At 42.8% G+C, this 26,452-nt stretch overlaps 1 protein-coding gene across 5 annotated transcripts; it reads left to right on the top strand.

Annotated features, from left to right (window-relative positions):
- Positions 1 to 16,471, top strand: ZC4H2 (zinc finger C4H2-type containing). Of its 5 annotated transcripts, XR_010374747.1 has the most exons (7): positions 1 to 194; positions 5,352 to 5,523; positions 6,797 to 6,969; positions 7,455 to 7,617; positions 8,771 to 9,449; positions 13,071 to 13,124; positions 16,254 to 16,471. XR_010374747.1 is itself a non-coding variant. In XM_064462734.1 (5 exons), the coding sequence occupies exons 1-5, from the start codon at positions 37 to 39 to the stop codon at positions 8,882 to 8,884; spliced, it is 780 nt and encodes a 259-aa protein (XP_064318804.1). In that variant the 5' UTR covers positions 1 to 36; the 3' UTR covers positions 8,885 to 13,054. The 5 variants fall into 5 exon arrangements, 3 of the variants coding, with proteins under 3 accessions (XP_064318804.1, XP_064318806.1, XP_064318805.1); XR_010374746.1 differs by lacking the exons at positions 13,071 to 13,124; positions 16,254 to 16,471 and adding an exon at positions 12,013 to 13,054; XM_064462734.1 differs by lacking the exons at positions 13,071 to 13,124; positions 16,254 to 16,471 and having other exon boundaries at positions 8,771 to 13,054.
- Positions 16,472 to 26,452: the final 9,981 nt, after the last annotated feature.

The following is a 26,452-nucleotide window of genomic DNA, read 5'->3' as shown; positions in this document are numbered from 1 at the left end:
TCCCACTAGCGCCTGCCGCACAGGCTCAGAGACCATATGCTAGCAGGGGGTGACTACATTGTGTCTATTGTATGTTTTTTTCTTTTTTTCTCCCTGGCAGTTTGCACGTTTCACGGGAGGTTTAAATCGGGAGTGAAAAGCATGGCAGATGAGCAAGAAATTATGTGCAAACTCGAGAGCATCAAGGAGATCAGGTATGTTTGCTTTGTGCCGCATCAGTTATACGAGGCAGCTTTTTTCCTCGGGGGGAGCGGAGGAGTTGCATCGATCTGAAAATAGCTATTGTGCTACTGAGGGAAAGAAAACCACCGCTGGGCTTTATGATAAGAGGTGAAAAAATATTTTTCTAAGTAGGGAAGGAGCATCTGCTGGCGGGAATCGCCGCTGGAATGCGCAGTGAAGGGCGGCAATGGTCGTGCATTTCCAGAGAATTAGCCCCGAGCGATAACACGCGAAGGAAGAGTGCGTGGGTGGGAAGAGCGCAGCAGCCCCACGCAGCCGGGGGGTGGTGTCGGGCTGCGGGTGGGTTTTTTTAAAGCCCGTTGAATGATTCCTGAGGCTCTCTCTCATAAACCTACCGTTTTGCCCCGCTCGCCCGCCGGCAGGAGCCTTGACGGGCTGGGGAAGGCAGGGGGTGGCACGAAAAGCCGAGCGCGACACCGAAAGCGGAGGGGCGCCCGGGCAGCGCGGCGGGCCCCGGGGCTCGGCCGGGCCGGGCAGCGCGCGGGCCCCGGGGCTCGGCCGGGCCGGGCAGGGCGCGGGCCCCGGGGCTCGGCCGGGCCGGGCAGCGCGCGGGCCCCGGGGCTCGGCCGGGCCGGGCAGCGCGCGGGTCCCGGGGCTCGGCCGGGCCGGGCAGCGCGCCTGCGCGGGGGCTGGGCCGGGCGCGGGCCCCGGGGCTCGGCGGGGACGGGCAGCGCGCGGGCCCCGGGGCTCGGCGGGGACGGGACTGGCAGCGCGCGGGCCCCGGGGCTCGCGGGGGCGCGGGGCGGCCGGCGCCGGGGATCAGCTCTGCGCGGGGGTGTCGCGCGCCTGCTGGGGAGCGCAGCAGCGGCGCCCGAGGCTGCCCGGCGCTCAGCCGGCCTCTCTGCGCCCCGCTTCCCGCCTGCCCGAAGGCGGCTGAGGCGGGCGAGGAGACCCCGCGGAGGTCTCCCTACCTGCTGCTGCCGGCCACCGGCCCGCCGCTGCGGCAGGTGTCACGGGGGGCGCGGCGTGGGGACACCCCGGCACCAGCCGCCTCCTGCCGTCCCCTCCAGGACCTGCCGCAAGGCGGGCGGTTGCCTCGCTCTGCTGTTCCGCGCAGCGCCGTGCACCGGGCACCTGTATGTACCATCCTTCGCACGGGGAATCGCGGGATGCACTGAAATGGGGGGCTCCTAAACCAGGAGGCACGGCCCCGTGTGTGCCCAAGTCGGGGGCGTGCCTTTTTCTTAGCTTTGGTAGGGCGTTTTAACTCTCCGGCTTCGGGTGTTGATTTTCAGGATAAGGCCCGAGCTGTCCATATTTAGTAGGAATTCATGCACCCAAAAGCCAGAACACGTTACCAAGAAAGCGAGGGCAGCGATTCTGGACGTGGCTGGGAGGTGTGAGGCACCCTGACGGTGGGTAACCCCAGAGCGATGAGAAGCGTTTTTGGAAGCAACAGCTGGAGAGGGGCTATCCAGGAGAGGAGAGAGGGCAGGGGACAAAGGCACTGCACCAGCTGCGCGTGCAGGTGGCCACAGAGACTTCTGCCTGGCAGCAGCACCTCTAAGAAGCACATTTTACCCGTGGAAGAGGTGAATTAGGCAGCAGTGTATGGGCCTTGTCCTTCTTCGCATAATACCCCAAAGGTGAACAAAGATCAAGCAAAAATTTTTGTGTATCTACCATCCCAAAACTATTTGCAGAAAGAGGTGGGACATACTTTGCAGAGTAAGAACAATACTTTTCTACTCAACTGTTAGGCAGGCTCGGTTTCAAAATACAGATCTAAATATGGCCTACTACAGTTTGTGGTCCAATTATTATAACACTTAATTTAAATATCTCATATAAATTACATTTTCAGAGTAGCATCCCGTATTTGGAAATTCGTGGCGCATTTAGTTTTCTGATTATATATTCAAAGGTGATATATAAACTGTAATTAAGACGTTTTTACTATTAGTTTGAGGCATAAGGTACGGTAAAGGTGACGTTACTAGCTTTAGTGTACAATGAAGTATCAGGAGAGTTGCTTGAATCTATTATAAATTGAAAAACAAAATCAATGTCAAAAAATCAATCCTACTTGCAATATGGATGTCAATTTTGAGTCACTTTTTACAAAAACTGATAAAAAACCCCTGATTTTTTCATCCTCAAATCTTTCAAAATGAGCTTGCACAACTTTGATAGATTTGGCAGGCTTTATTTTAATCTGCATTCCATGCATTATTCTACAGGCAGAGAGGTAAAAAGCCTTCACAACCAAAATCAAACACATTGCCCATTCCTGTAGTTGATCATTATCACTTACTAAAGGCAGCTCGGCTGGATTTTTGAAGGGATTCTGGAATCTGATTTTGAAGACCTGTATCTATATCCATATCTATATCTATAGCTACATATGCATAATTTATAGTCAGTGGAATACTGCTGTCAGTAAACGTGTGGGTATGCCCACAATCCAAACATATTTGCACACGCTAATTTGTATGCATTAAGTAGTTCTACAGAAATAACCCCAGTCATAAAATTAAGCAAATACCTAAAGACTGGACCTCAGTGTTCTGACTGGGAGGAGATAAAGGAGAATGAGAGTGAACTTAGGGATGACAGATGCTAGTTTCACTGCCTAATGCCCTTTTGGGACGCACTTAGCAACTACTGTCATCAATGCAGTGCAAGAACTTAAATGGAAGAAAAAAGAATATGAGGGCAGAATTCATTAGGCAGTCTAGAAATCACACTTACGGTTTCTGTTTTAAAACATTACTGCGTGTTGTCTGATGCTAACAGGAAGAGTTCTAATTTGTGTGCACCACTTCTTTCCTAATATCAAAAGCTAACCATTTGGACCGAAACAATCCCCTGCAACTCATTTGTTGTAGCAATTTGGCAGAGCATAGCAGCCAGTGAGGAGTAACAGTGAGGAAACTGATCTATTTCCATTGTCATAGGTGAACGCATGCCATAAATACAAGAGAGGAAACAGGGAAGACATTGGGGACAAATACTCCCATTTCAGTAATCAAAGCTGCCATTACTAAATAAATGTTTTAAGTCAATGGGAACAATGAAACTTCACAGAATCCCAGACTGGTGGGGGCTGGGAGGGACCCCTGGAGCTCACCCCGTCCCACCCCTGCTGGAGCAGGCACCCCCAGAGCAGGGGCACAGGGCCGCGTCCAGGCGGGGGGTGAATGTCTCCAGGGAAGGGACCCCACAGCCTCTCTGGGCAGCCTGTGCCCCTGCTCTGGCACCCGCACAGGGAAGGGGTTTGTCCTCATGTTCAGGTGGAACTTCCCGTGTTCCAGCTTGTGCCCGTCGCCCTCTGGCCTGGCATTGGGCACCACTGAAAAGAGCCCAGTCCCATCCCAGAGCTCCCAGAGGATGAACTTTGGTCAAATGAAAGCAAGAACAGAATCTATACAGACGCCTGCCATATACTCTGAAGAACAGTCCTCAGGCTGGCTTTAAAATTTCTTTGGGAATTTTGGTTGGAGTGAGAGAAAATGCTAACTCTATTAAAGCCCAGGAGATATATATATATATATAGTCTCCTATTCTTACAAGGATGACATAGAATAAGGCTGAGATAGACCACCCATTCCCCAGTGCTGTGGGAGCAGTTTCAGAAACAGCCCTTGGGGTCTGGGTATGGAAACAATTTGTAAAAGGAAGAAATGCCCACAGAGGTTTAGGAATTCCCTTTCCTAGAAATAGGTGATAGACGAGCTCCCTCCAGGGGGCTCAGTGCCTTCTGCTTCCATTAAAAACATCAGACTTGTCTTGCTTGCTTCAATGGGAGCAAGTCTGGGCCTAGTGTGAAGGGAAGTCACATACCCTGTTCTAGGACTGGGCTGAAATCCCTGTTCTGGGATTCCACTGCTAATCTGAGAGGCAGTTTCCTATAATCTACAGGCTGTGTTCTACAGTCAGCTTTGCTGTTTACAGTGAATTTGAATCAAACTTAGCCCATTTTGCATTGGGATAGGAATAGGATATTTAAATATGAATTAAAACCTCTTCTTCCCCAGCCGCCTGTAGGAAGTCTACTGTGTCAATCAGTAGTGCACCTGGAAACCAGTATGAATCTATTTGTACTAGGTGTTAGGTGACTAACAAGGAACGCTACATTTTTGTTTGTTTCACACAAGGTAAAGCAAGGAGGCCTGGAACTCTTGATGACATAGCTGAACTGTGACATTGCAGCCTCTCGTTAGAAACATTGAAGTGTTGTTGACACATCGGTTACCCAGTATCATATTCTAACTTCCAGTACAGGAAAAATAACTCAGGCCTCTTCATTAACTAAATTGCAGGAACAAGAACAGTTTGTTTGTTCTGTTCAACAGCTTGGACAAGTGTCGAATCACAACAGCAGCAGGCTGTTCTGCTGCTTAAGACTGTCTGATGACAGAGTCTCACGCTCTTTGATTATTAGCTTTGAAGACAGAGATAAGGACTGAGTACGTAAACATTTTTGCTATGGAATTACAGATTGGCACAAATGAAAAAAAAAATCAGATTGCAGGATATGGGCAGAAACACTTACAAATATGGAACAGGTACTAGATCTTAGCAAAGAACCAAGAGAATGCAGAGTTACTTGCAAGTGGGATGTTGATGGCCAGTGTTATTTGAGTTTTCGCTATTCTGATATGTCATTGCTCTGGAATTTTCTTTAACCTGAAGTTAGTATTTTAGCAGTTCAGATTACTGTCCACATAGTTTTGGTTGATGTCTATGATACCATACTCACCTCCAATTCATTTTACATTTCTAAGAATCCTGTGCTAAACCTCCCAGATTTTCTGGATTTCTCTATTTGGGAACTAGGGTTTAATCTGCGTTAATTGATGCAGTAGAACTCTATCGGTACAAATTCTCTGAATCTACAGTAACTGTTAAAGTCTGACAATGTTCTGTTAATTTCTTAACTCAGCGTAATAATTCTTTTAACACTGAAAAGCTCAGCAAAAGAGCTGGGATTAGAATTCACTTCTCTCATTGCACCTCATCCTTCCACAGACTTGGTTAGTCTCACCCTTGTCTATTACTGCTATTACCTTCTTCCATCTATTCACATACAAAGTGACACCTTGCAAAAATATGTTGCAGTGACTTGCTGTTGTCTCTCTATATTTTTAATTATCACTGGGATCCAGGAATAAGACTTTGCAGATGGAAAAAATAAAGGCACGACTGAAAGCAGAATTTGAAGCCCTGGAATCTGAGGAGAGGCACCTGAAAGAGTACAAACAGGAAATGGACCTGTTGCTGCAAGAGAAGATGGCCCACGTGGAGGAGCTGCGACTGATCCACGCTGATATTAATGTGGTACGCAACAGTCCAGCTGCAGACAGCCTGATTAAGACACAGTTGTATATGAATCATTCCACAGGTTGTGGAACTGTGCACATCAGTGAACTATCGCTGGTTCAATAATCTGGGCTTCACAACACCATCCTAGGATCCTACAAAGAGTGCAAAGCAAATTTACCGCAGGATAATTGTTTTTTTTTCCCGTCTGTGTTGGACAGGCTATTTTGTAATGTTGGCATAGTAAGCATTCGCACCAAGAGGACAGATAACCAAGCCCATTGTGGCTACAACTTTGCCAGTAGCCACAGAAACATCGCTCTGGCAGTCCCATAGAAAACTGTTCTTCCTGTTAGCATTTTCCCATTTAGCACCTGGAAAAAGAGAAACTTTGGCAGCTAAGTGGGATTTTTTGATTGGAGGTTTTTGGAAGAAAAGAGATTTGGGGAAAATACATGATATTTGTGAAGTTCTTAGTAAGAGCTGACCTTTGTCATGGAGTGGAACCACCGAACAGTAAGAAGCAGCAGCCTGAAGGGAATTACTACAAGTAAGAGAAAAAGAGTTTATAAACAAGGAAGATTAGCCAATTAGAGGGGCTAAATGGGGAATATATTTTTAAACCTGCAGTTTCTATGTCATGTTATGTGACCGTACAGTGGTTTCTAGCTCTGAAGGTATATGTGCTTTGCACCAGAAGCAAAAAGCTCCCGCACTGTAAGCAAGTACAAGCTATGCACTGGATGTGCAGACTGAATTTATTTATCACTTGAAATGTCTGTTCCCCTCTGCATAACCTCAGTTTCATCCTCCCCTCTTTCGCCTCTCATATTGTCTTTTTCTCTGCTGCTTTTCCCATTTACCAGAGAGAAGCGAGAGCCTTTCCTTAGCTTGTTTTTTAACTTCTAATCATCAGTGTTCAGGTATCTTAGAAACACAGAAAATTAGTTTATTCTACTTTAATTTCTTTTTTAATGTCCCCTGAGAGGTTTTTATAGCTCCTCACTTGCTGACTTTTCTGTAGCCTGTCTACCTCCTTTTTCTGTTGTTCGGACGGTCGTGTAAGTTGAGTGCACCTTTTTAAAATGAAAATGCATCTTGTGTGTCACATTCAGTTCCTTCTTCCTTGCCCAGTTTCCATCCTCCCAGTATCTTAACTCTTTGTTGTACTATTGCATTGTCTCCAATCTCTTCCAACTCAAGTGAGAAAAATCTCTTCTTTCTGATAGTCTCTTAGTCAGAAAGCTATTCTTTAAAGTTCTTTAAAAGAATGCCCATCCTCCTGTTTCAGATGGAGAATACGATCAAGCAGTCTGAGAATGATCTCAACAAACTTTTGGAATCTACTCGTCGCTTGCATGAGGAGTACAAACCCCTGAAGGAGCATGTAGATGCTTTGCGGATGACTCTGGGATTGCAGAGGCTGCCAGATCTATGTGAGGAGGAAGAGAAACTGTCCCTTGAGTAAGTCTCCAAAGCAAAAACTATCTGGCTTTATACCTTCTCTCAGTTCTACTGGTTGTCATTTTACTTTTGTTGGTAGGCAGAAAAAAATAACTTGAGTTAAGCATGAAAAACAAAAGTTAACAAAAAGGGATGTGGGAGAACATGTATTTGACAACATTCAGTCTGTATTTGTTGGAAGTTAAATTTAGATTATTCCAAGCTGCAAACTCTACATATGACATGCAAAAAATCAAGAGTGGTTGGTTCTCTAGATTTTTATACCATATGCTGCTTTTTCTAGCAAGACTTTTTTTTTGCAGAGGAAAATACCACCAGTTCTTTCCGTGAACTAGTCCAAGTGGTGTCTAAGTGTAGGCAATTTGACTCTAATGGAAGAACATGATAGGGAAATGTGATCCATTATATTTTTACACAAAATATCCTTTACAAAGTAATGGAATATTCCAAAAGTTGGTTATATTTTTTATTTTTCTTTTGTCTAGCTACTTTGAAAAGCAGAAAGCAGAATGGCAGACAGAACCACAGGAGCCTCCCATCCCAGAGTCTCTGGCTGCAGCTGCAGCGGCTGCCCAACAGCTGCAAGTGGCTAGGAAACAAGATACCAGACAGACAGCAACTTTCAGACAACAACCACCTCCAATGAAGGTTGGGAGAGGGAATGCGCTGGGTTTTCTCTTTTGTCGTTGGAATATATTATGTTTATAAAGTTGATCAATATTTACGAAAAGGAAAAATGATGTGTCCTGATTCTGATTTTTCGTGCAGTGATTCAAATCAAGAGCAACCCAGCAGACTTAAAGTAGTAGCACCACTCATCAGTGGTTAAGGACAAGGCTCTGTATTATTTGACTCCTTTATGACTTAAGAATCTCCATCAGCAGAGATGTAGGCAATTCACACTCTTCTGTTTCATGTGGGAGAAAGGCATATAAGAAAAAAAAGAATGCTGGGCAAAATTAAAACTAGTAGCTGGGAGTTAATCTCAACATTCATATTAGAAGCAATGCACATATTTTATGAGGGAGAGTAATTACTGATGACACAAATTACCAGGAAAGGTGATTGTTTCTGCACCTCTTGGGATCTTCAAATCAAGACTAATGTATGGATTAATTTAACCTAACCACAGGCACTTAAATTACAGTTTTACTCAGCTCCTTCTGTAGTCAGTAAAAAGAGATAAGTAATTCCATAAGGGTATTTATCCCACCCAAGTTCCAAAGATTCACTGACTAAGGAGGCAAACTGACATAGGAACACTCTGTAGTTACGTATTTACTGTCTGGAGTTAGACCATCAAAAAGCCTTTCCGAAGGTAATACGCTTCAGTCAAACGCGAGGTAGAGGGCTTAGTATGGAGCAAAAGGGCAGAGTTCTGTATCTTCTGTGAAATATGTAGAATTCATTTAATCACCTGCTCCTGCCTTGAGTTATGTGACATCACAGTTGGCCTTCACTGTAGCTTCTCTGACTCAGCGAGCTATTACACATGTAAACATCTTTAAAACACGTGGAACATTTAACACAAAATAGAATTTAATGTTGAAGTTATTGATACATGCCTGAACCATGTGTCTGCTGAACTGCAGTTTCAATTCCATGAGATACTCTAGTTATCCAGTTGGCCTGAGGTTTCTGTACAGTCAGAGACCGGGACTGTATAGCATTGGTCTGCCTTTGAAGGGAAGAAGCCTTAGTTATTTTCTTCTGTACTGTAACTTAGAATATGATACTCAGTAAGCCACGTAACAGCACCACTTCAGTGTTTGTAACAAGAGCCTGCAATGTTGCATTTCAGGCATGTTTATCGTGTCACCAACAAATTCATCGGAATGCACCCATATGTCCACTTTGCAAAGCAAAGAGCCGATCTCGGAATCCCAAAAAGCCCAAGAGGAAACAGGACGAATGAAACCCAGAAGACTGACAAGCAAATACGTGACCTGCTCCAGTTCTCTTCCGGTAGAACTGCAAATGTGGCCAGACTTTACTGAAGTGCAGACTCAAGTATGACCAACCCATTTTTTTCTATTTAATGCAACGTAAGCACAATGTTCCTGTTCTGTCTTAATTTCCTTCCAGTCCTTAGGATTTGGTTTTAGGAAAGTAAGTATTACTGGTGCTACAGTTTAACATTTCAATCATTCCATCTTTTGGACTCAAACAAAGTAGAACCTTTATGCAAGTATCCTAAATGCCAGGCTATTCCTATTGGCCAAATGTGATTACCACAAATATTTTATGTTCTCCTTTTAAAAACAGATGCTACTAAAAGATTATTCTGTTTTCTCCTGTAACAGGAGACTATTTGAAGTGCTGAAATAGCAGACTGTCTATTTCACTAAAGAACAATTTGTTTTCCAAGCTAGTAAGGCTTGCATAGGTTTGGGTAACCAGTAGAGCTCTCTTTATACAGGAAATGTTTGGGGGGAAAAAAGACATTGGTTATGCAGGAAATCAGTGCGTTAAGGACACATGTGAGTTTTGGTTTACTGGAATTTGTACCGTTCTCTCAAACTTGACTTACAATTTGGAAGGGGGATCGGGTTGCTGGCTGTGTATGAATTTCTAAAAATTATGTAATTTGTGATGCTTTAACATCTTAATATGGTATTGTTTTCAGCAGTCAGAAGACTTACTGACTTAAGTACAAGGCTCAAATGAACCATATTAGTGGACCTCCCAGGCTGTATGGCCAACCAGCTCACTGTGGTTCGGTGGGAAACACGCATGAAATACCCCAAATCTCTATGCACACAGACTGCAACATCAGCCATTCTGCACATTCTCCATTCCTTATTTCTCCAGCCAAAAATCTCCCTCGGCAGACATATGGTCGACCGGAGTACAGGGAAGTTGAGTAACGTGCACCAGGGACAGTGTCAACTAAAAATGATGTATTTCACCAGAACTGCCTGGCTTTGGTGTCATTGTCCTCCCTCACCAAAACTTCCTATTTTTGTATCTTTTAATAGGTCGTTTTCAAGTAAGCTTTATTTCAGCCCAGTTTTTTTTCTTCCTCTGTGTGCCAGAAGAACCCTGACTAAAGGATCCTTTAGACCACTCCTCATAGCCATGTCTTCCCTTTGTTTCACCTCATGTAACAATAGTTCCTCCAGTGGGGAGGATGGCAGTGAGCCCCCGGGCTTAAAATTTACTGATTTCTAATCCCAGTTTTGTCACCACCTTTGTTGTTTAAATTGATCTCAAGTATTAAATATTCGTTTCACTAACCTCACGAGGCAGGGACTGCCTGCTTACATTCTTCGCTCTTCAGCCCAGATTTTTCCCCTCCTATTATGATAATGGTTATATTGAGAACTTTGCATGTTAAACAGGAAGAACAGGGAAGCCCCAAGTCTCTGGTCAGAACTTTGCCAAATTCTGGGGACTGTATGAATTCAAATAAATCAATTTTGCTGGCCAAATCACATATGTTGCCATTAATATCCCAACTCTGCCATAAAGCACACGAGTATTTTATTGATTATAGTCCTATAATTTATGCCAAGGTCAGTTGGTATTCTCCCATTTTAATGTTTCATAGCCAAATAAACACCCGCCAGCACCAGAGGAAAAATGTGGACCATGTGCCTCTGAAAATAAGTGAAGAGCAGATTCTGCTAGCTGAATCATTCTGGCATTCAGTCTCTGTGAGATAGCAATAATGGAGGAGAGTCTGACCCCATGCTCCAAACTGCAGCAGTGCACTAACTCTTGGTATGCATGTTTCCTAACACGAATACTGGATTCTAGTTTTAAACGTCAGAGCGACCACATGCTGCGTGCGCAGTTCAGAGCAACTCCTACTGAGTTTAAGGGAAAATGCTCACAGAGTTGAAGGACAGCATATGGACTCCCTCAAAGAGCGTGCACGAGAGCAGCATACTTTGATGAGCTGTACATAAATTTAAGAAGTAGTCACAATGGAAAATGGGTGAATGGTGTGCAATGAAGTAGTGCAAATAGGAGGATAGATTTGTAGAAACTTCAGCTTACAGTTCTGAAATATATAGGGTTAGTCGTAGCTGCTCTCACTTGTTATTTTACCAGGTCCTTTGTTTCCTGGGAGGTCTCTAGAGTTCTAAATTGAAGTATGCTTAAGGATGCACTGTTTACTGATTTAGGATGACAGTTTTGTATGTTTACTTTTTTAAACTAGTCTCTTGTGCTGTCGTGTTTAACAAGGTTTGTTTTTTAAAAAAAGGAAAAAAGTGAATATGACATACTGTGTTTGTATCCATCATGTACTAGCGTTTACAAATCCGTTTTCCCATCCTTTACAAAGTCCTCCCATATGCATAGCATGCATTGCTGAGAATGAGTCTAACTGAACACGAGTCACCAATGTGCCCTGGCAGCCACACACAACCGTGTCCTGGTGTACATCGAACACAGCATATCTAGCTGGCTGTGAGAGGCGATTGTTCCGTTCTACACTGCACTGGTGCAGCCTTGAGTACTGAGTGCAGTTTTGGACATCTCAGTGTAAGGACATCAAACTATGAGTATGCCCAGAGGAGGGCGACCAAGATGGTGAAAGGTTGGTCTTGAGGGCAAGTCTTCCGAGGAGCGGCCAAGGTCACTTGGTTCGTTCAGCTTGGAGAAGGCTGAGGGGTGCCCCCATCACAGCCTACACCTTCCTCAAGGGGGCAGTGGAGGGGGAGGTGCTAACCTCCTCTCTGGTGACCAGCAATAGGACACAAAGAAATGGAATCAAGCTGTGTCAGGAGAATTTCAGAATAGACTTTAGGAACAGGTTCTTCACGGGAACAGGCTCCCCAGGAAGTAGTCACAGCACTGAGCGTGTCACAGTTCAAGAAGCTTCTGGACAATGCTCTTAGTCACATGGTTTTGTGTTAGGTAGTCTTGTGAGAAGCAGGGAGTTGGACTTGATGGTCCCTTCCAACTTGAGATATTCTATGATTCTAACTATTTCAAGGAGACAAAAATCTGTATTATGCATTAAGGGATCCTGGAGGTGGGGGGAGGGAGGGAAGAAATATCATAGGGAGCCAGTATTCTCCTTTTCTCTCACAGATTAATTACAGAATTTTAACTGAAGAACTCTTCCTGCGACAGCCCTGGGCCCTTTTCTCCCCAGGCACCTTTCTCAAGAAACTAGAGGGGTAAATATGAAATAGTAATTTCTTGTTTTTTAGTCAGAGGAGAAAGCTGTCTGAAGTACAGTTCTTACCACAAGTCTACTGCATTTTTGCTCCATAGATCAACAATAGTCTCTCCCTTTGTACCTAAGGTTCTTTGAGGATACTTATACTTCTTTACTTGGCTTAAGTTCGTTCTCATTTTGGGTTAAATGCTCTTAATAGCCACAGAGAGACCAGTCTCAAAGATTAGAAGGCTTTTATATTACTGAAGTCTGGTTTAACTCTGGCTTTGTCATTCCCTTTTCAATGGGTATTCAAGCAACAACAAAATCACTGGATTCTTTTGTTATGGACGATTTCCAGGGTCTTTTCCTGGTTGTTCACTTGCCTCAAAGGATAGTCCTGCTGTTCTGCAACCAAATGGCAAAAAGAGAACACAAGCCCCACCCCCACCTTAAGCTCATTCTAAAAGGATGCAAACGCTCTACTGTGTCTAAAGGCTGTGCTATAGAAATTTTCATACCCAAGCTAGGGCAGATCAGTTGTTCAAACTTTAGTGCCAAGGATCCCATTAACTATAGAGAAACTGTGTGCCAAATATTAATACTTGCACTTCCTGAATTCAGCTTTAGCTTCCTAAACAGGACACTGACTGAATGAACCTGCCAGTGGCTTCAAGTGACAGATCTAATTTTTAAAGAATAGCCATTGATGTGTTATTCTGAAAAGCAGACTATTCAAGAAAATAAGACTTTACTAGCACTTTAAATAAAAGTGCTTTCCTTTATTTTACAGTTTTCCAACTCCTCCGACATAGGTTTTCATTTTAGCATTTAGGTATTTTAGCCATATCTGGCGTTTTCACTGGCTTCTGTGTTTTAAATATTTTACTCCTGTGCCCAGTAGGAGTAACAGTGTGTTCCCTGTTTAATTTGCCTGTACAGTCCTTTTTAATAAATGTTTGTTTCATGTCATGCTTTCTTCTTGCAGAGTATTTTCACATCTGTTATTTGCTTATTCTACTGAGGAGCCGTATCCCGAAAGGTAAAACTCTCCAATTTTTAACGGGATGCAGTTAGCCACAATTCTGTTATACCTTCATAGAAACGTTATGGAGATACATATGGGAAAGAAATATCCATTCTAAGGAGCTTTAGAAAATAGAAAAGATAAATAGATAGCAAGACAGGTTTTAACCTAGCCAAACTTCTCAGTCACGTTTCTGAAACACTACCACTGTGTGCTTAAGCTCCAGGATTTCTGCATCTGTGTAAGCCTCATAGAAACAGCATCTAATTCCCCAAACCAGGTACATCTGAAGCAAACCCATCCCTGCTACCACTGACTATTAACGCTGGAACCAGATAGTTTGCATGCATAAAAATGCCTAATTTGCACTTGCAGATGTCCACTTGTGAAACTCAAATAGACCCATAAAAATAACAAGGAAATCGTATTCCTCTGCTGCAGTTCAACCACTGCAAGCTCTGCCTGACATGCTTATTTTGGTTTGTGACCGACTCACAGAGGTTCAGCCTGAACTAGTTCCCAGGCGATTTAAACTCATTCAAGACAAACCACTCTTGGTGGGAACAAATCTTGCTCAGACAGGTTACAGTTTAAAGAGGAGAGTCATATCCAACACCTTCTGTCAGGTGCTAGATTGCCAAGAGGCCAAAACCCAGATGTATTCTTCACAGCTCTTTAAATCTACTGAGGAACCTCCTGTTTTGTTTTGTTTTCTGAAGTTACACTGAAAGCAGCAAGATACATGATTCTCTGTCTGATTTAAGGTAGGGGATAGCTGTCTTCCAAAGAGTCCTGCTTTGCCATTAGGCGATTATGTCTTCCACTGCTGCTTGCTGGAAGTTACTTCTCCCAGCACAGTGGTGACTGAGGAGCTTATGGGAGCTCTCCCTAACACAGCTCTGTCAGGAAAGCCTGTATGTGATATACACTGCCAGCAAACGAGGTAACCTAATGCATGGTAATGAAGAGAGTTCTGAGAAATAACCTAGTCCATTGCCATACCTGGATTCAGTGTCTGTCCCAGACCTCAAAGAGTTCAGAACCTGAGCTTGGTTAAATATAACGGTGATTTTTTTCCTGTAGGTACTGTCTTCAAAACACACATAAACCACAAAAAACTAACGACTGCTCTAATCTTCCTTTGTACCGTGACAGCCATTCCAAGAGAAAAGAAATTATTTGGCTTGTTCATTTTGTTTATTGCCATCTGAATTGTTCAAACTCGAAGGAATGAGCGTACTGACTCACACCTTCCTAAGAACTAACCCGGAAATATTCCCTATAACTGACATCAGCTTCCAGCATATTCTCCTGAGCTTAGCAAGATCCTGCAGTAAAATGAGCTCCCAAACCCCTGATCTTCCTAACTCTAATATTTAAGCGTAGCATTAAAAATCACCTAATGTATTTCAAGGAGGGGGAAAAATAAAAAGCAGCACAGAAGCTTGTCCCAGCCTTAAATCCACTCCTTAAAAATTCCCACTATTGTGCTCTTCAGCCTTTACTCTCACTAACCTTACTCCAGCTTCCCCCTTTTCCCAGAAAGCAGTAAAAACCTGAAAGATCAGTGACATCTACTTATTTGTGACCCACAAAAGTTCTTCAGTGTCTTGCAGTACTTGAGTTTTCTACTTATTCTTTCCCACTGCCTAATTCTTTGTCCTTTGCCCTCCTTTAATTGGCACTGTTTTATATGTTTGTCACCAAGACAAAACTGTCCCGATTGTGTAACACTAACTGAATCCATTAGACCACAGTAGCTCATGATGAGGTAGGAAGGAGAATACTGGAAGTACAGCCTTTTTTAGCTACAGTCAAAATAGTAATTTGTACAGACAGCTATTTTAAAGACTAATTTTCTGCATGGAAACAGCTTTAGAAGGGCTTTTTTTTTTCTGTTCCCAATGTACAAACTTCTATCACGTTACAGACTTAACATACATGTAGTTAGAAGAAATAATTTCTTACATAAGTTTTCTCTAACTCCGTTCCGTTGTTTTGCTACTCTGATCAAACAGACAGACTGAAGCTGCACTGGTAATGGTTTACGCTTCAAAATTAATTCCACTTAACATAAACATAATTAAATACATAGTCTCATCCGTGACATAAACTTCATTTAATTCAGCCAAACACAAGTACAGTCATCTGTGTTGAAGCACTGAGTAGTGGATGAAAACTGCACATTTCTGTGTCCATTTTCTGGGAAAACTGCTGCCCCTCTGCATCCTTATTTCCATCTTTTTACCCCTAATTTATCTAAGGAGATCCCCAAACAGTCTCTGTTTTTCAGACACATGCCATCATTCTTTGGTTTGTTTTCATTCATATTTGTCAGAGAATAATAAAAACTATAAAGTTTGAATCAGTGAGCAAACTTGGTTCTGCCACAGCTCCAAGCAGCTTCTGGGGTTCTTTTGCTCAATACTCCCTCTAAAACTTTCAAACAGAAACACCTAACCCACATTTCTTTCAACGTTTAACAGCCTAGAGAGTGATAGCACTTAACTGAACTCCTGCTGTTACCTTTTTTCATACGTCTCCTGTACTTGGATGCTTGCCTCAAAGAAAATGACCGAAATAAACTACTGTATTAGTATGTCCAGCTGCTTCTCTTCAAGTGTCCTCCTCTGGAGGACTACCCTGCAAAACAAAGCAAAAAGGATATTGAAACCAATTATGCTATGATACTTTCAGACCACTTTTCCAAAGCTTTCACTGTGATTGATGAATAACCCCCATTACACAAAGCTACACAGTTCTGGTACTGAAGCCTAAATAGTTTGCTTTAGGTTCACTGCTTAGCATGTCCTGTGTTCTTGGGCTTTTTGTTTCTTTGTTTTGTTTTTAAAGCTTTACATGTGTCCCATGATCTGCTGGGCCAGAGAGCCAGACACCTAGAGTTCCTTCTGCTTTTACAACACTTCTGGGATTTAAAGTTCGTAATTAATAGTGCCCATTTTCCTATCAGCTGGAGTAACACATTTCTCCTTCCCCAAGGACGTGCCTAAACCCCATGCTGTGTCCCACAGCATGGCTGAGACTTCCTGTAGTTCTTCAGTGTTGTCTTTGGCTTTTCCTGACCCTTTTATTTTCTTAGGCTATTTCCTTAGCTTGAAATTTTATCTTCGTGTTCCCCTTAAGGATGCTGCAGTACGATACTATGCCAGACCCGACACGTTTAGAGAGTTACAGAGACAGTATTGTGAAACATGGCTTGGAAGAAAAGGAAAGAAAAACTGGACAAGCAAGCAAACATTTATCTACCCATCCACCTGTCATCTTGTTTCACCAAAACATGCTGAAAAACGCCTCTTCTCCAATAGGAAATAAGTAGAATTTTAGCCTGGGGGGGTGGGGAGGGTAGAGGGGGGAACACAGATCACTTGTAATATCCATTAGAAAACCTTTCAGAAATCAGTGTTGTTATTAATAAAACCAAAGTGTTACGATTGACAGCAGGTAACTACATGGGGAGTCTGGGGCTGGTTTGGGGGCTGAGGCTAGCAGTCGATATGGTGCCAGTGGTCACTCTGGGGCAGGTGTGCAGCTTGGAGCCTTTTCTTTTTTTTGGGAGGCGGGGAGTGCCGTGACCATTACTACAACGCAACCCGTGCCCTCCCCCGCCCCTGAACCTCCCCAGCACCATCACAGCCCAGCCCAGCTGCGCCCACCTGCCCGAACATAAGGGACCTGGCGTAACGGGCACCCGTCCCTCGGGTGGGGCGTGGCAGGGCACGACACGAACGGCACCCAGCCCTGGCACCTGGGGAAGAGCTGCGAGCAACTCCCCGCCACGCTGAGCTGCCAACGGCGTGGCAAGCTTAGCCAAGGGGCTGTAAGTCAAACCGATCTGCACGAAAGCCACAGAACTCTGGATGCAGTCGCAAGTATTCAGTTATTCTTACTAATGCCAAAGGAAACAGTGAAATAAATTACGCTTGGGGCTATAGGCTTATGCCATATTAAAGCAAAATAAATAGATACGCAGTCCCGCCTGCCCACCCCCTCTAACTGAAGGACATAGATAACCTCGGTAAAAGAGCAGGAAGACAAATGCACGCTGTGCATGATGCTCTGAACACCCGATCTTTAAAGTAAGCAGAGAAACTCCAGAGCAGATGACCTCCCCAAAGGCATACCTTCTCTGTGCCACAGTAGTGCCTGTACGTAAGTAGGCTGCCTCTCCCTGCTATAACGGCATCTGACACCAGTGAGGACGTGGTGAAAACTATTTACCAGAATATTTACCAGAAACATTTCCAACACATTGAGAAAACCAGTCGGGGGAGGATCACAAGAGTGTGCTACTAGAAGGAATACTCTGCACAATGGCTTCAGCTGATCAGGGACTTCTGGGGCACAGCACATACTGACTGACTGTGAAGCCTGTTTCCAGAGCATACAGTCTCATGGTCTGACTGAACATAACCGCTGCTTGTGGAATACAGTACAGCAGAAATACTGAACTTTGGGTGTAAGCCTAGAGTAAGAGTGAAAGGAAGTATGCACTGAACACAAGTAAGAAGTTAAAAGCCATACGGAATTCAGCCACATTCTTCTTGATTTACTGCCTATTTAAATACACAAGTTCTGGAATTCTCCACTAGTTTAATTTTCTGAAACCGCTGATGCAAGACTGAAGTGCATATCAAACACATGCAGCACAACTGCTCTGGTCTATAAATTACTGGCGTCCAACGCTGCATAGTTATGGTGCTACATTCTTGCTTAGAAATCATGTCAAAGCAGCATTATAAAGTAGATTATAATTCTGAAACTGAGTATAAGAAATCCTGGTTTGCAGTCAGGAGTTGAAATCCAGCATTCTTGCCAATAACCCACTGCAGAGATGGGCGGCTATACAGTGGCTTCCACACTTCTTGTGGGTTAACCCCAGTAAGCTCCACGCTGCCAGTCACTCAACTGCTCACCTCAGCAGGATGGGGGAAAGAATTGGAAGGGTAAAAGTGAGAAAATTTGTGGGTTGAGATACAGACAGTTTAGTAAGTGAAGGAAAGCAGTGTGTGCAAGCAAAGCAAAATAAGGAATTCATTCACTACCTCCCATGTTTAGCCATTTCCAGGACACACATAGCTTAGTCACACGTAACTCTTACTTGGGAAGACAAACACCATAAACCCACAGAATCAAATCACAGAATGGTGATTTGGTCACAGAAGGGACCTCCCGAAGTCACCTGATTCAGCCCCCCTACACAAGAAGGGCCTAGAGCCAGTTGCCCACGACCATATCCAGATGACTTTTCTATATCTCAAAAGACACAAGGCCCCTCGGCAACCTGTTCCAGCACTCAGTCACCTTCCCCCACCCTTCGCCCTCATTTTCCCGAGCTTTTATTGCTGCACACAATACCATATGGTAGGGAATATCCCTTTGGCCCGTTTGGGTCAGCTGTCCTCATCGCGTCCCCTCCCAGCTTCTTGTACAAGTCCCAGTCTACTTGCTGGTGGGGGGGAGCGTGAGAAACAGGGAAGGCCTTGACACTGTGTACACACTGTTCAGCAACAGCTAAAATATTGATATATTATCAACACTGTTTCAGTCACAGATCCGTGCAAGGTGCTACAAAAAAAATTAACTCCATCCTACACAAAACAATACTACACAAAGGAGTTAGATACCTATGAAGTGCCGTGCTCTGGGCGTGGAAGTAGATTTGAACACATAACCTTAAACAAATGCCTGTGGTTTACCAGAGATCAGTTGATTTTTCAGGTTTACCAGATATCACTTCTCCTCAGTGGATACATGGTCTTTATTTGGTAGCTGACAGAAACTCTGCAAGGAAGAAAAAAAGCAAGAAATTAAAAATGAAATCAAATAGATTTGAGGTAGTTTCATACAGTTTGATTGATGCCCCATCACATCAAAACGACCTTTAGAGATACACATCTCTGAATACATGCAGTTCTGCCAGGATGTGAATTCTTGAGAAACTAGTAACAGATAAAGCTTATCAAACAGGAATTAAATTGTAACACAGAAGTTTAACAGCTTCAAGGGAATTTGAGACACATACAAGTATAATAAACCAAAAAGGAAAATCAAAACACTTTGAAGAAAGCCTTAAAGCTTTCAACATAGCTTGTTACTATAGCTTATCTGTACCTTAATCTGGACTTTGAGCATAGGTCAGCATTTAGCAAGTTACTAAAATCCACATTCATTAATTGTAATGTATGCCTGGACACAGGGCTGATTGCCAGTCATCCTGGAGATCAAAGTGAAATCCCTCCTGAACTCATTAGTTACATATTCTATTAGAATATCCAGATGACGTACAGTACTGTGAAACACTCTTTTATACTACTATGAGTAGTATTGTTCACCTTAGTGTACACCTAAAGTGATACTAGAGCAGGAAGGACCATAGGACTTTCTACTTTTTCTTCCTCAGCCCTAATCGTTACCAGGCTGCTCGCTATGCAACAGCACGAGCAAATCACAGCAGCCTAAGAAAAACACGGATAAAGCTTGTGCTGATAGATGCAAGAAAGCAAACCTCTTTCTGCAGGTCTCTTCTGCCACTTTTCCTATCAAACCATTTTGCAATTTCTACACAATTCACTTTTCAGTTTTGTTATGTCTAGTCTGTCACACCTAAAATGATAACACAGCAAACGAGGGGGAATGAACCATAATGATTAGACTCATTTAGACAGTACACAGTCTCGTATGTTCCACCCTTATGCTTCCCCTACTGTTCTTAGCTTTATTCTGAAAGCTCAACATTGCCTATCCTTTGAAAGTTACACTCCTCTGAGGTTCTCAGCTGCCATCACATTTCCATTTCTTGCAACATTCCTTTCTTACCCTCTACTTTGAGGACAAGGACTATTCTGGAACAATTTCTTAAAGCAGAGAGGGTTACACATGGAAAATGGTCAAATTATAATGAGCTTGCAGAACTGTGAATGCAAACTAAGATACTCACACACCACGCAAATAAATCACAACCTAAGGCATTACTTTTCAGTTTTCCCAGCTAAGCCATGATTGTCAGATCTGGCTGCATTACATGTAGGCTTTTCTAGCAAGTCATTTTTACCAGGATCGTCATGGTCCTTTAATTTAGGCTCTCCTAATCTACACATTCGAGACGGTTTTGAACATGGTGCTCAGGGTCCCACAATGACCACCTGAGTTCTTCTCCAACTGCTACCTTTGAGCTCTGTAACAGAAATCAAACTGCAGCCCCAAACTCCTAAGAAGCCACCTTGCACACACCCCTCATCCAGATCTGTTAAAAGTCACAACGAGAACCAACCCAAGACAACACACAGTCCATGTTTAAGAAAACAAATAGAAGTTGTGCTGGAAGTAAAGGACCTAAAAAAATGTAATGCCATCATCTCTTGTAATCCACTACTCTCACTAGGCACCTCCCACATTCTGTATTATATCCCCAGTCTACCAGCATATCCTCTAACTCTGCTCTAAAACAACACCTACAGAAGAGGAGACAAAAATGAATAGTGTGTTAGCCAAATCACAATAAAGAAGCCATGGAAATCAGGAATCAAGTTCAAGATGGTTAGGACACAGGAACAAAAGGGCAATGACATGGCTTAAGAAATGACAAGGCAGTGCCAAGTTTGTGGGGAAACATTAGGCAAAACATTATTACAGTGGGTTTCAACTACAAACATACAGCAACAACTACAAAACTATCTGTAGATTTTCCAAGATTGAAATCTTTAAAAGAGATTTATTAGACAGCAACTGCCAACATCTATAAACAACGTATTTTGTAAATACATCCAAACCTCTGTTGTGAGGTATAACCTCCCTCACAGCTCTCACCTCCAAAAAAGCCCTTACCATGAATTTGTTTCCACCTTCAGACAGCATGTCCTAGTTGTTCTACAACTTGATGTAATAGCTTTGGCTAGGAATGGTGATAACACAATAATAATAAAGAAAAAAACCCCAAAGTAATTTACAAATCATGAGTATCTTTTTCATGAATGACTTGCATTAGCACTGTATATCACTGTTTCTACATGGAAACTGAACACAGAAATATGTTGTGACAATATTCAGAAAAACTAACAAGATTTTAACTGTGGAAGTGTAATAAAATATTCTGCTGATATCTATGTCATCAGGTAATTTTCATTAGAAATGACAAAACTTGTTTCTTAATTTGAATGTTTGCTGAGCTTTCAGAATTGTGATTCAGAGAAGGGGGGGGAGGCGGAAATCACAAAATATGCAAAATGTTAGGAGTATTTTCCCCAAAGTTTTCCCAGAAATGTTAGAAACCACAGTAGGATATTTGTTTCTCCTCCAAAGGGTTACAACCACATAAAGAGATACTGAGTTTATCTTTAATCACTGCTTTATTCAGCTAGTTCTTACAATTAGAGCTTGTTAAAGTAAAACAAATTATTGGAGGGGGATGAGAAGAAAAGGAAAGGGAAGAAAGGATAAGAATAATAAGTAAATATTTCTGCAAGGACAATAAAGTAATGTAATAAGACAAAATACATAGACAGGAGAAGTGTTTGTAACTCCTTAAACAAAACATGCTGATCAAAGAGAACAGGTCACTATTACAGTAACAAAGAGAGGCAAGAAGCTGCAATACATGTCTGAGATTGCGTATCTTCTGCTGAATTTCAAAACATGCACTGTTCTGGTAGTAAGGCACAGTGGTACTTCACAGTAACGCAAAGCCACATACCTATTTGGATAATTCTGATGTGAAATTTGGACAAGTTAGGAGATAATCCTATTCCCTGGCTTGACGCTGTGCCTAGGAAGTTAAGAAGCAAAGAAAATACCTCAGGGGAAACCTTGCTGTCTGCTTTAACAAGACCAGTGAAAGCTAAACTTTCTGGCAAAACTCTAGTACTCATTGCTACCAGAAACTATACTAACACTGACAGACATTTATCTAACTTGTTCTATAAATGCGTTTTCCCAGTAGACTATCCAAGGCACCTGTGGAAAAACTGATCTTTAAGGAGGAGAACACTGCTCTTCCATCACAGATGACTTCGCATCACCCTCCATCTCAGAAACTACCTGAGAACTTCCTGCTGTTCTCTGTAGCAATGAGTGCTGCAAAGGTAAAACAAAGAGAACAGTTTATACTTTGCAATATACTATTTGTGGTAGGGAGGGGAGGGGCAGAGGAAGAATGAAGTTTATGGGAGCTCTGTGACCAAACCAAGCAGCTCAGTTAATTCTAAAACAGACAGCAGGGTTTTGACATAAACTATCTCTCCAGAAAAGTACCATGTATTAAAACAGTTGTAACAGTGATTTCCAAGTCATATGCATACCAGTAAATTCTACACCTTATTAGCCCAAAATAAACATGAAAATGCCACAGAACACCAATCTCATCTAAAACTGCCACAAACTGCAGCATCACAGTTTGGGTCCTGTTTCTTTAACTCTACCAGTACAATTTCCTATAGAAAGAGGGAAGAAAAGTAATTCAACGTGTCAGCCATTCATTTGCCCTCACTGTCTCATGTCCTCGGTGAAAACTCTCTAATGTGCATTTTCAGCATTTCTTCCTTCAGGATTCTCTTCTCAGAAAAAAAAAAGTCTTCAAATATCAGCATGAAATATCAGCTGAAACTGTTGTAAGTGCTTCATCTTAAATCTGTAGCCAACTAAATGCATCTCAGAAACAACAATACAGTTTATATTACTGTTAAGTCACAAATAAGGTTCCCCTTTCTCAGCACAAAGAGCTGAGAAAACAACATTTCACAATCACAAAGCAATGGCAAAACTCTCAGTTGCAAGTTTGGCAGGTCTTAGAATGGCTTAATTGCATATTCTTTTCCTGTATCTAAAAAGCTGCTATGAGCTGTGAGTAGTATTACCATGTAACAAACTGATTTATATTTATACAGTCCTTCAGAAATACAGGATGTATTTGACAAAACTGAGTCCATGAGCAATTGGCAGGAAATTGTCAATCACCAGGGCCACAGGTGACCTGCAGAGCCAAAAGCCAAATGGGGTCTCACAAGCCAGTCAAACACAGCTCCTGCAACATCTACACAGAGAGCTGTAGAAGACATGGACTGCCAGGGCTCTGCTCGACTGCCGAGAGCAGGAGGTCAGGTGAAATCATGGTGCACTGCCTGCCCAACCAGCTGGCACAGCTGTCACGCCTTTTGCCCCACAACCATTGACAGGAATCATCGGCAACGGCACAGTGGCCTGGAAGCACCACACATGCACTGACAGCCTGATCTAGCCAGTCTAAGCCCTGTATACCAGGGTTCTGGATACGAGACAAGAAATTACTTTTCTTCAGGTGAGTGTACTGGAACTGAGGACAAAAAAAACCCTATTGCACTGAAGCCGTTCTTATGGTTCAGCGCTTTTTGGTGGCTGTGAAATAAGATCTGAACACAATGCCAGGACCAGTCCCATGGGCAAGGCATGTACTAACAACATGCATGAAACTTGGATAGATCGCTCCGATTATGTCATATTTATTCCCACAATGAAAAGTTTTCCCTTAATTGCTCACACACATGCAAAGGTGAAGATGCATACCAGATATGGGACTCGGACACGAGCAGTGAGAAGACAATCCTTGTGTAACATTTCTCACTCAGTTTGCTCAGGTCACCCATTGTGTGATTTTACAATTAACACAGAAACTCTAGAGCTGGCCCCACAAAGAACCAAGTCAGATATATCAGTATTTGGCAGTTCATTCAGTTTCTTGCAAACATGCCTATAGTTTTTCCAAGACCACCACAGTCGTGACACTTGCAAGCAGCGTTCATGCTAGTATAATACTGAGGGAGAGGCACATGTGCTGAGTAACGTTCTTAAGTTTAGATATCACAGAGGCCTTATCTTGCTTGTAGCACACGAGAAAAACACCTTGGGGCACCTCTGTAGCATTTTGATCAGAGTGCAAGCCATTTCAGAAATGGATCATCAAGGTACACGATACAATCTTGTTAAAGCAATCCTCCATGAGCGGAGTCATTCAGATACCCCTTCAAGGTGGAGTCTACTGAACCATTAATTCAATGACACAAAACAAACAAAAAAAAAAACCCCAGACCAACAAAAAAACATAGACCACACAAAAAGAACAAGACATACCTTGGCCTCTGCAACCTCAAATAACATCCTGCAGACTACAGGAGTCATTAAAAAGCTAAGCGCTGGCACTGAAGAAAGCTTACTTCAGCCCTGTTTGCTGACGACGTGTCAGCTTGTGCTCATTATTCCTTAGAGTTACAAAAAGAAAAAAAAAAAAGAAAATAATCATGTTACCCGAGGACCAAAATTTGGACAGTAAGTTTCCCATACTACAAAAATAATCCAACTAAAAAAACCCACATAATAAAACAGCACCATCAAAGTAAAACACAAAAGAAGATATTTTAAGCAGAGCCTGGTCAATACCTTATGGTACAAGACAGAACACATACAGAATCATCTGATGAAGCCATAAGACTTTAACAGATGTTTCACCTCTATTACAGAATCTATGTTTCTTTAGAAACATCTTACTCTGGAAATGCTTATAAAGCACTTACTCTCTGCACTAACTTTAGGTTCTGAATTCCTCAAAACCTCAGCATAACTGCTAACACAGTGTTGCTGTGAGGCACACAGCTCGGCAAAAGAAACACTATTTGGAGTTTGAATTGAGGACCCAAAGTCAGTCTGTGACACACACAATCACCTTCTAAAGTCTTAATTCCTTCTTTCACAAACTGCCTTGCAATTTGTAAGAAGAAACAGGAAAATTCTCGTAACACTGAAAGGAATTTTAGAATTCACCCACTTGGCTCTTCAAGATCAAGGCTAAACTAATTTTTGTCATTTGCTTTTCACACGGAAGATGTTTTCAACCTGTACTTTCAATCAACAGAAATGGCCACTGGAGGCTTGGCATGCACAGTTTTAGTGTTTTAAAAAAAACCAAACCCAAACAACGCAAAACATCTCACTCAACACCCTTTGGACAACAGATATCTAACTGCTGGATGCTAAGGCCTACTTTCACCATAATCAAGTTTTTGAATGAACTTATGGTCACAGCAGCAGAAGCATCTTTAGATTAGTACTTAAGAAATGAAGCATCAGCCTGCAGCCTACAGTAGAGCAAAGCAGTCCAAACTCCAGTTTGGACAGAAAATGCATCATAAGCACAACGCTCCAATGAATAGTTGAACTTTTTCCCATTGAAAGTTGCACGACTAGATTAATCCTCACAATTCTGCTGGAAAAGACCAACATTTCAAGTGGTAGGCAAGTATAACATTTTATTTCATTATCTGTCCAGTACCTCACAGCACAAACAATGGTCAGCCTGGAAAGCATAATACCTCCAACTCCAAAATCCTGCAGTTACAACTTCACTACCACCCTTACAGACTTTGAACCCACTTTGTCCCACCAAAAACCTCACCCATTACCACAAAACTGACAGATCTCATATCATCATGTAATGGTAGCAGTGCTTCCCCTTATCTTCTACCAAACTCCAGACCAAGAGAGGCATCTTTCACTGTCTTCAGACACGCACCCGAAGTTTGCACACTGCATGTAACCCTGATTTCTCAAACACAGTCTCAAGCCTTGATGCATCTTCAAACTTTGAACAAACCTTCCAAATACTTGCAAACCACTGTGGCCTCATAAAAGTCATTCTATTCTCTACACCAACACTTTACTCTGCTTTGTTTCTAAGCGTAAATTAATTTTGCATTCTCTCTATTCAGCCAGACCTTGTTCTTATCAACCAGTATCACAGTCAACTTCCAAGGGATCTATTTCTATTGCTGCTACCTTTGATGCACCTGTAACCCCCATGTTTGTAGACTGAACTCTCTTCCGGTGGGAATTCTCTAAGCAAGGGAGAGAAACTGGAAAAAGCCTGGGATGTTCCTGAACAGCATTGGATTTCCTTCTGATTCAGGGCCCCTTTACTCCTCTGAGAAATGCACCATGGAATACCATTATTCCTGGCCCTATCTCCCATCGCGTGGCTAAAGGCTCCTACTCTGCCTTTCCACTTTTACTACTCTGTCTTTCTCTTTTTGACCCGCTCCTCTCTCCTTCCCCTCTCAACCGGCACACATGAACTCACCAATCCTACTTCTCTACTGCAAAATCCACATTGGGCAACTCTGTACCCCTTCCTTTCAGTGAATTTCACATCTGGTGTCCCAGTTTGGACACTGCAGCATAAGCCAAAATTCTTTCTCCTCGCAGTCTCCAGTCTCCCAGTTTCTGTTCACAACTCCATCAAATAAACAGGGCAAAAAAGGATGTACCCAACACCAGTAACTCATGTCAGGAACTTGGCTGATGCA

Source organism: Phalacrocorax carbo, chromosome 11, assembly GCF_963921805.1.
Source record: "Phalacrocorax carbo chromosome 11, bPhaCar2.1, whole genome shotgun sequence".
In the NCBI taxonomy this organism is placed as follows: domain Eukaryota; kingdom Metazoa; phylum Chordata; class Aves; order Suliformes; family Phalacrocoracidae; genus Phalacrocorax; species Phalacrocorax carbo.
This window is presented reverse-complemented; position numbering and strand designations above follow the sequence as displayed.

Excerpts from the sequence above, each read along its gene's own strand:
- ZC4H2 (XM_064462734.1), top strand. The coding sequence starts at position 37 with ATGCTAGCAGGGGGTGACTACATTGTGTCTATTGTATGTTTTTTTCTT. Across the intron at positions 5,524-6,796 it reads TCCACGCTGATATTAATGTG|ATGGAGAATACGATCAAGCA; the intron begins GTACGCAACAGT and ends CTCCTGTTTCAG. Across the intron at positions 7,618-8,770 it reads AACAACCACCTCCAATGAAG|GCATGTTTATCGTGTCACCA; the intron begins GTTGGGAGAGGG and ends GTTGCATTTCAG.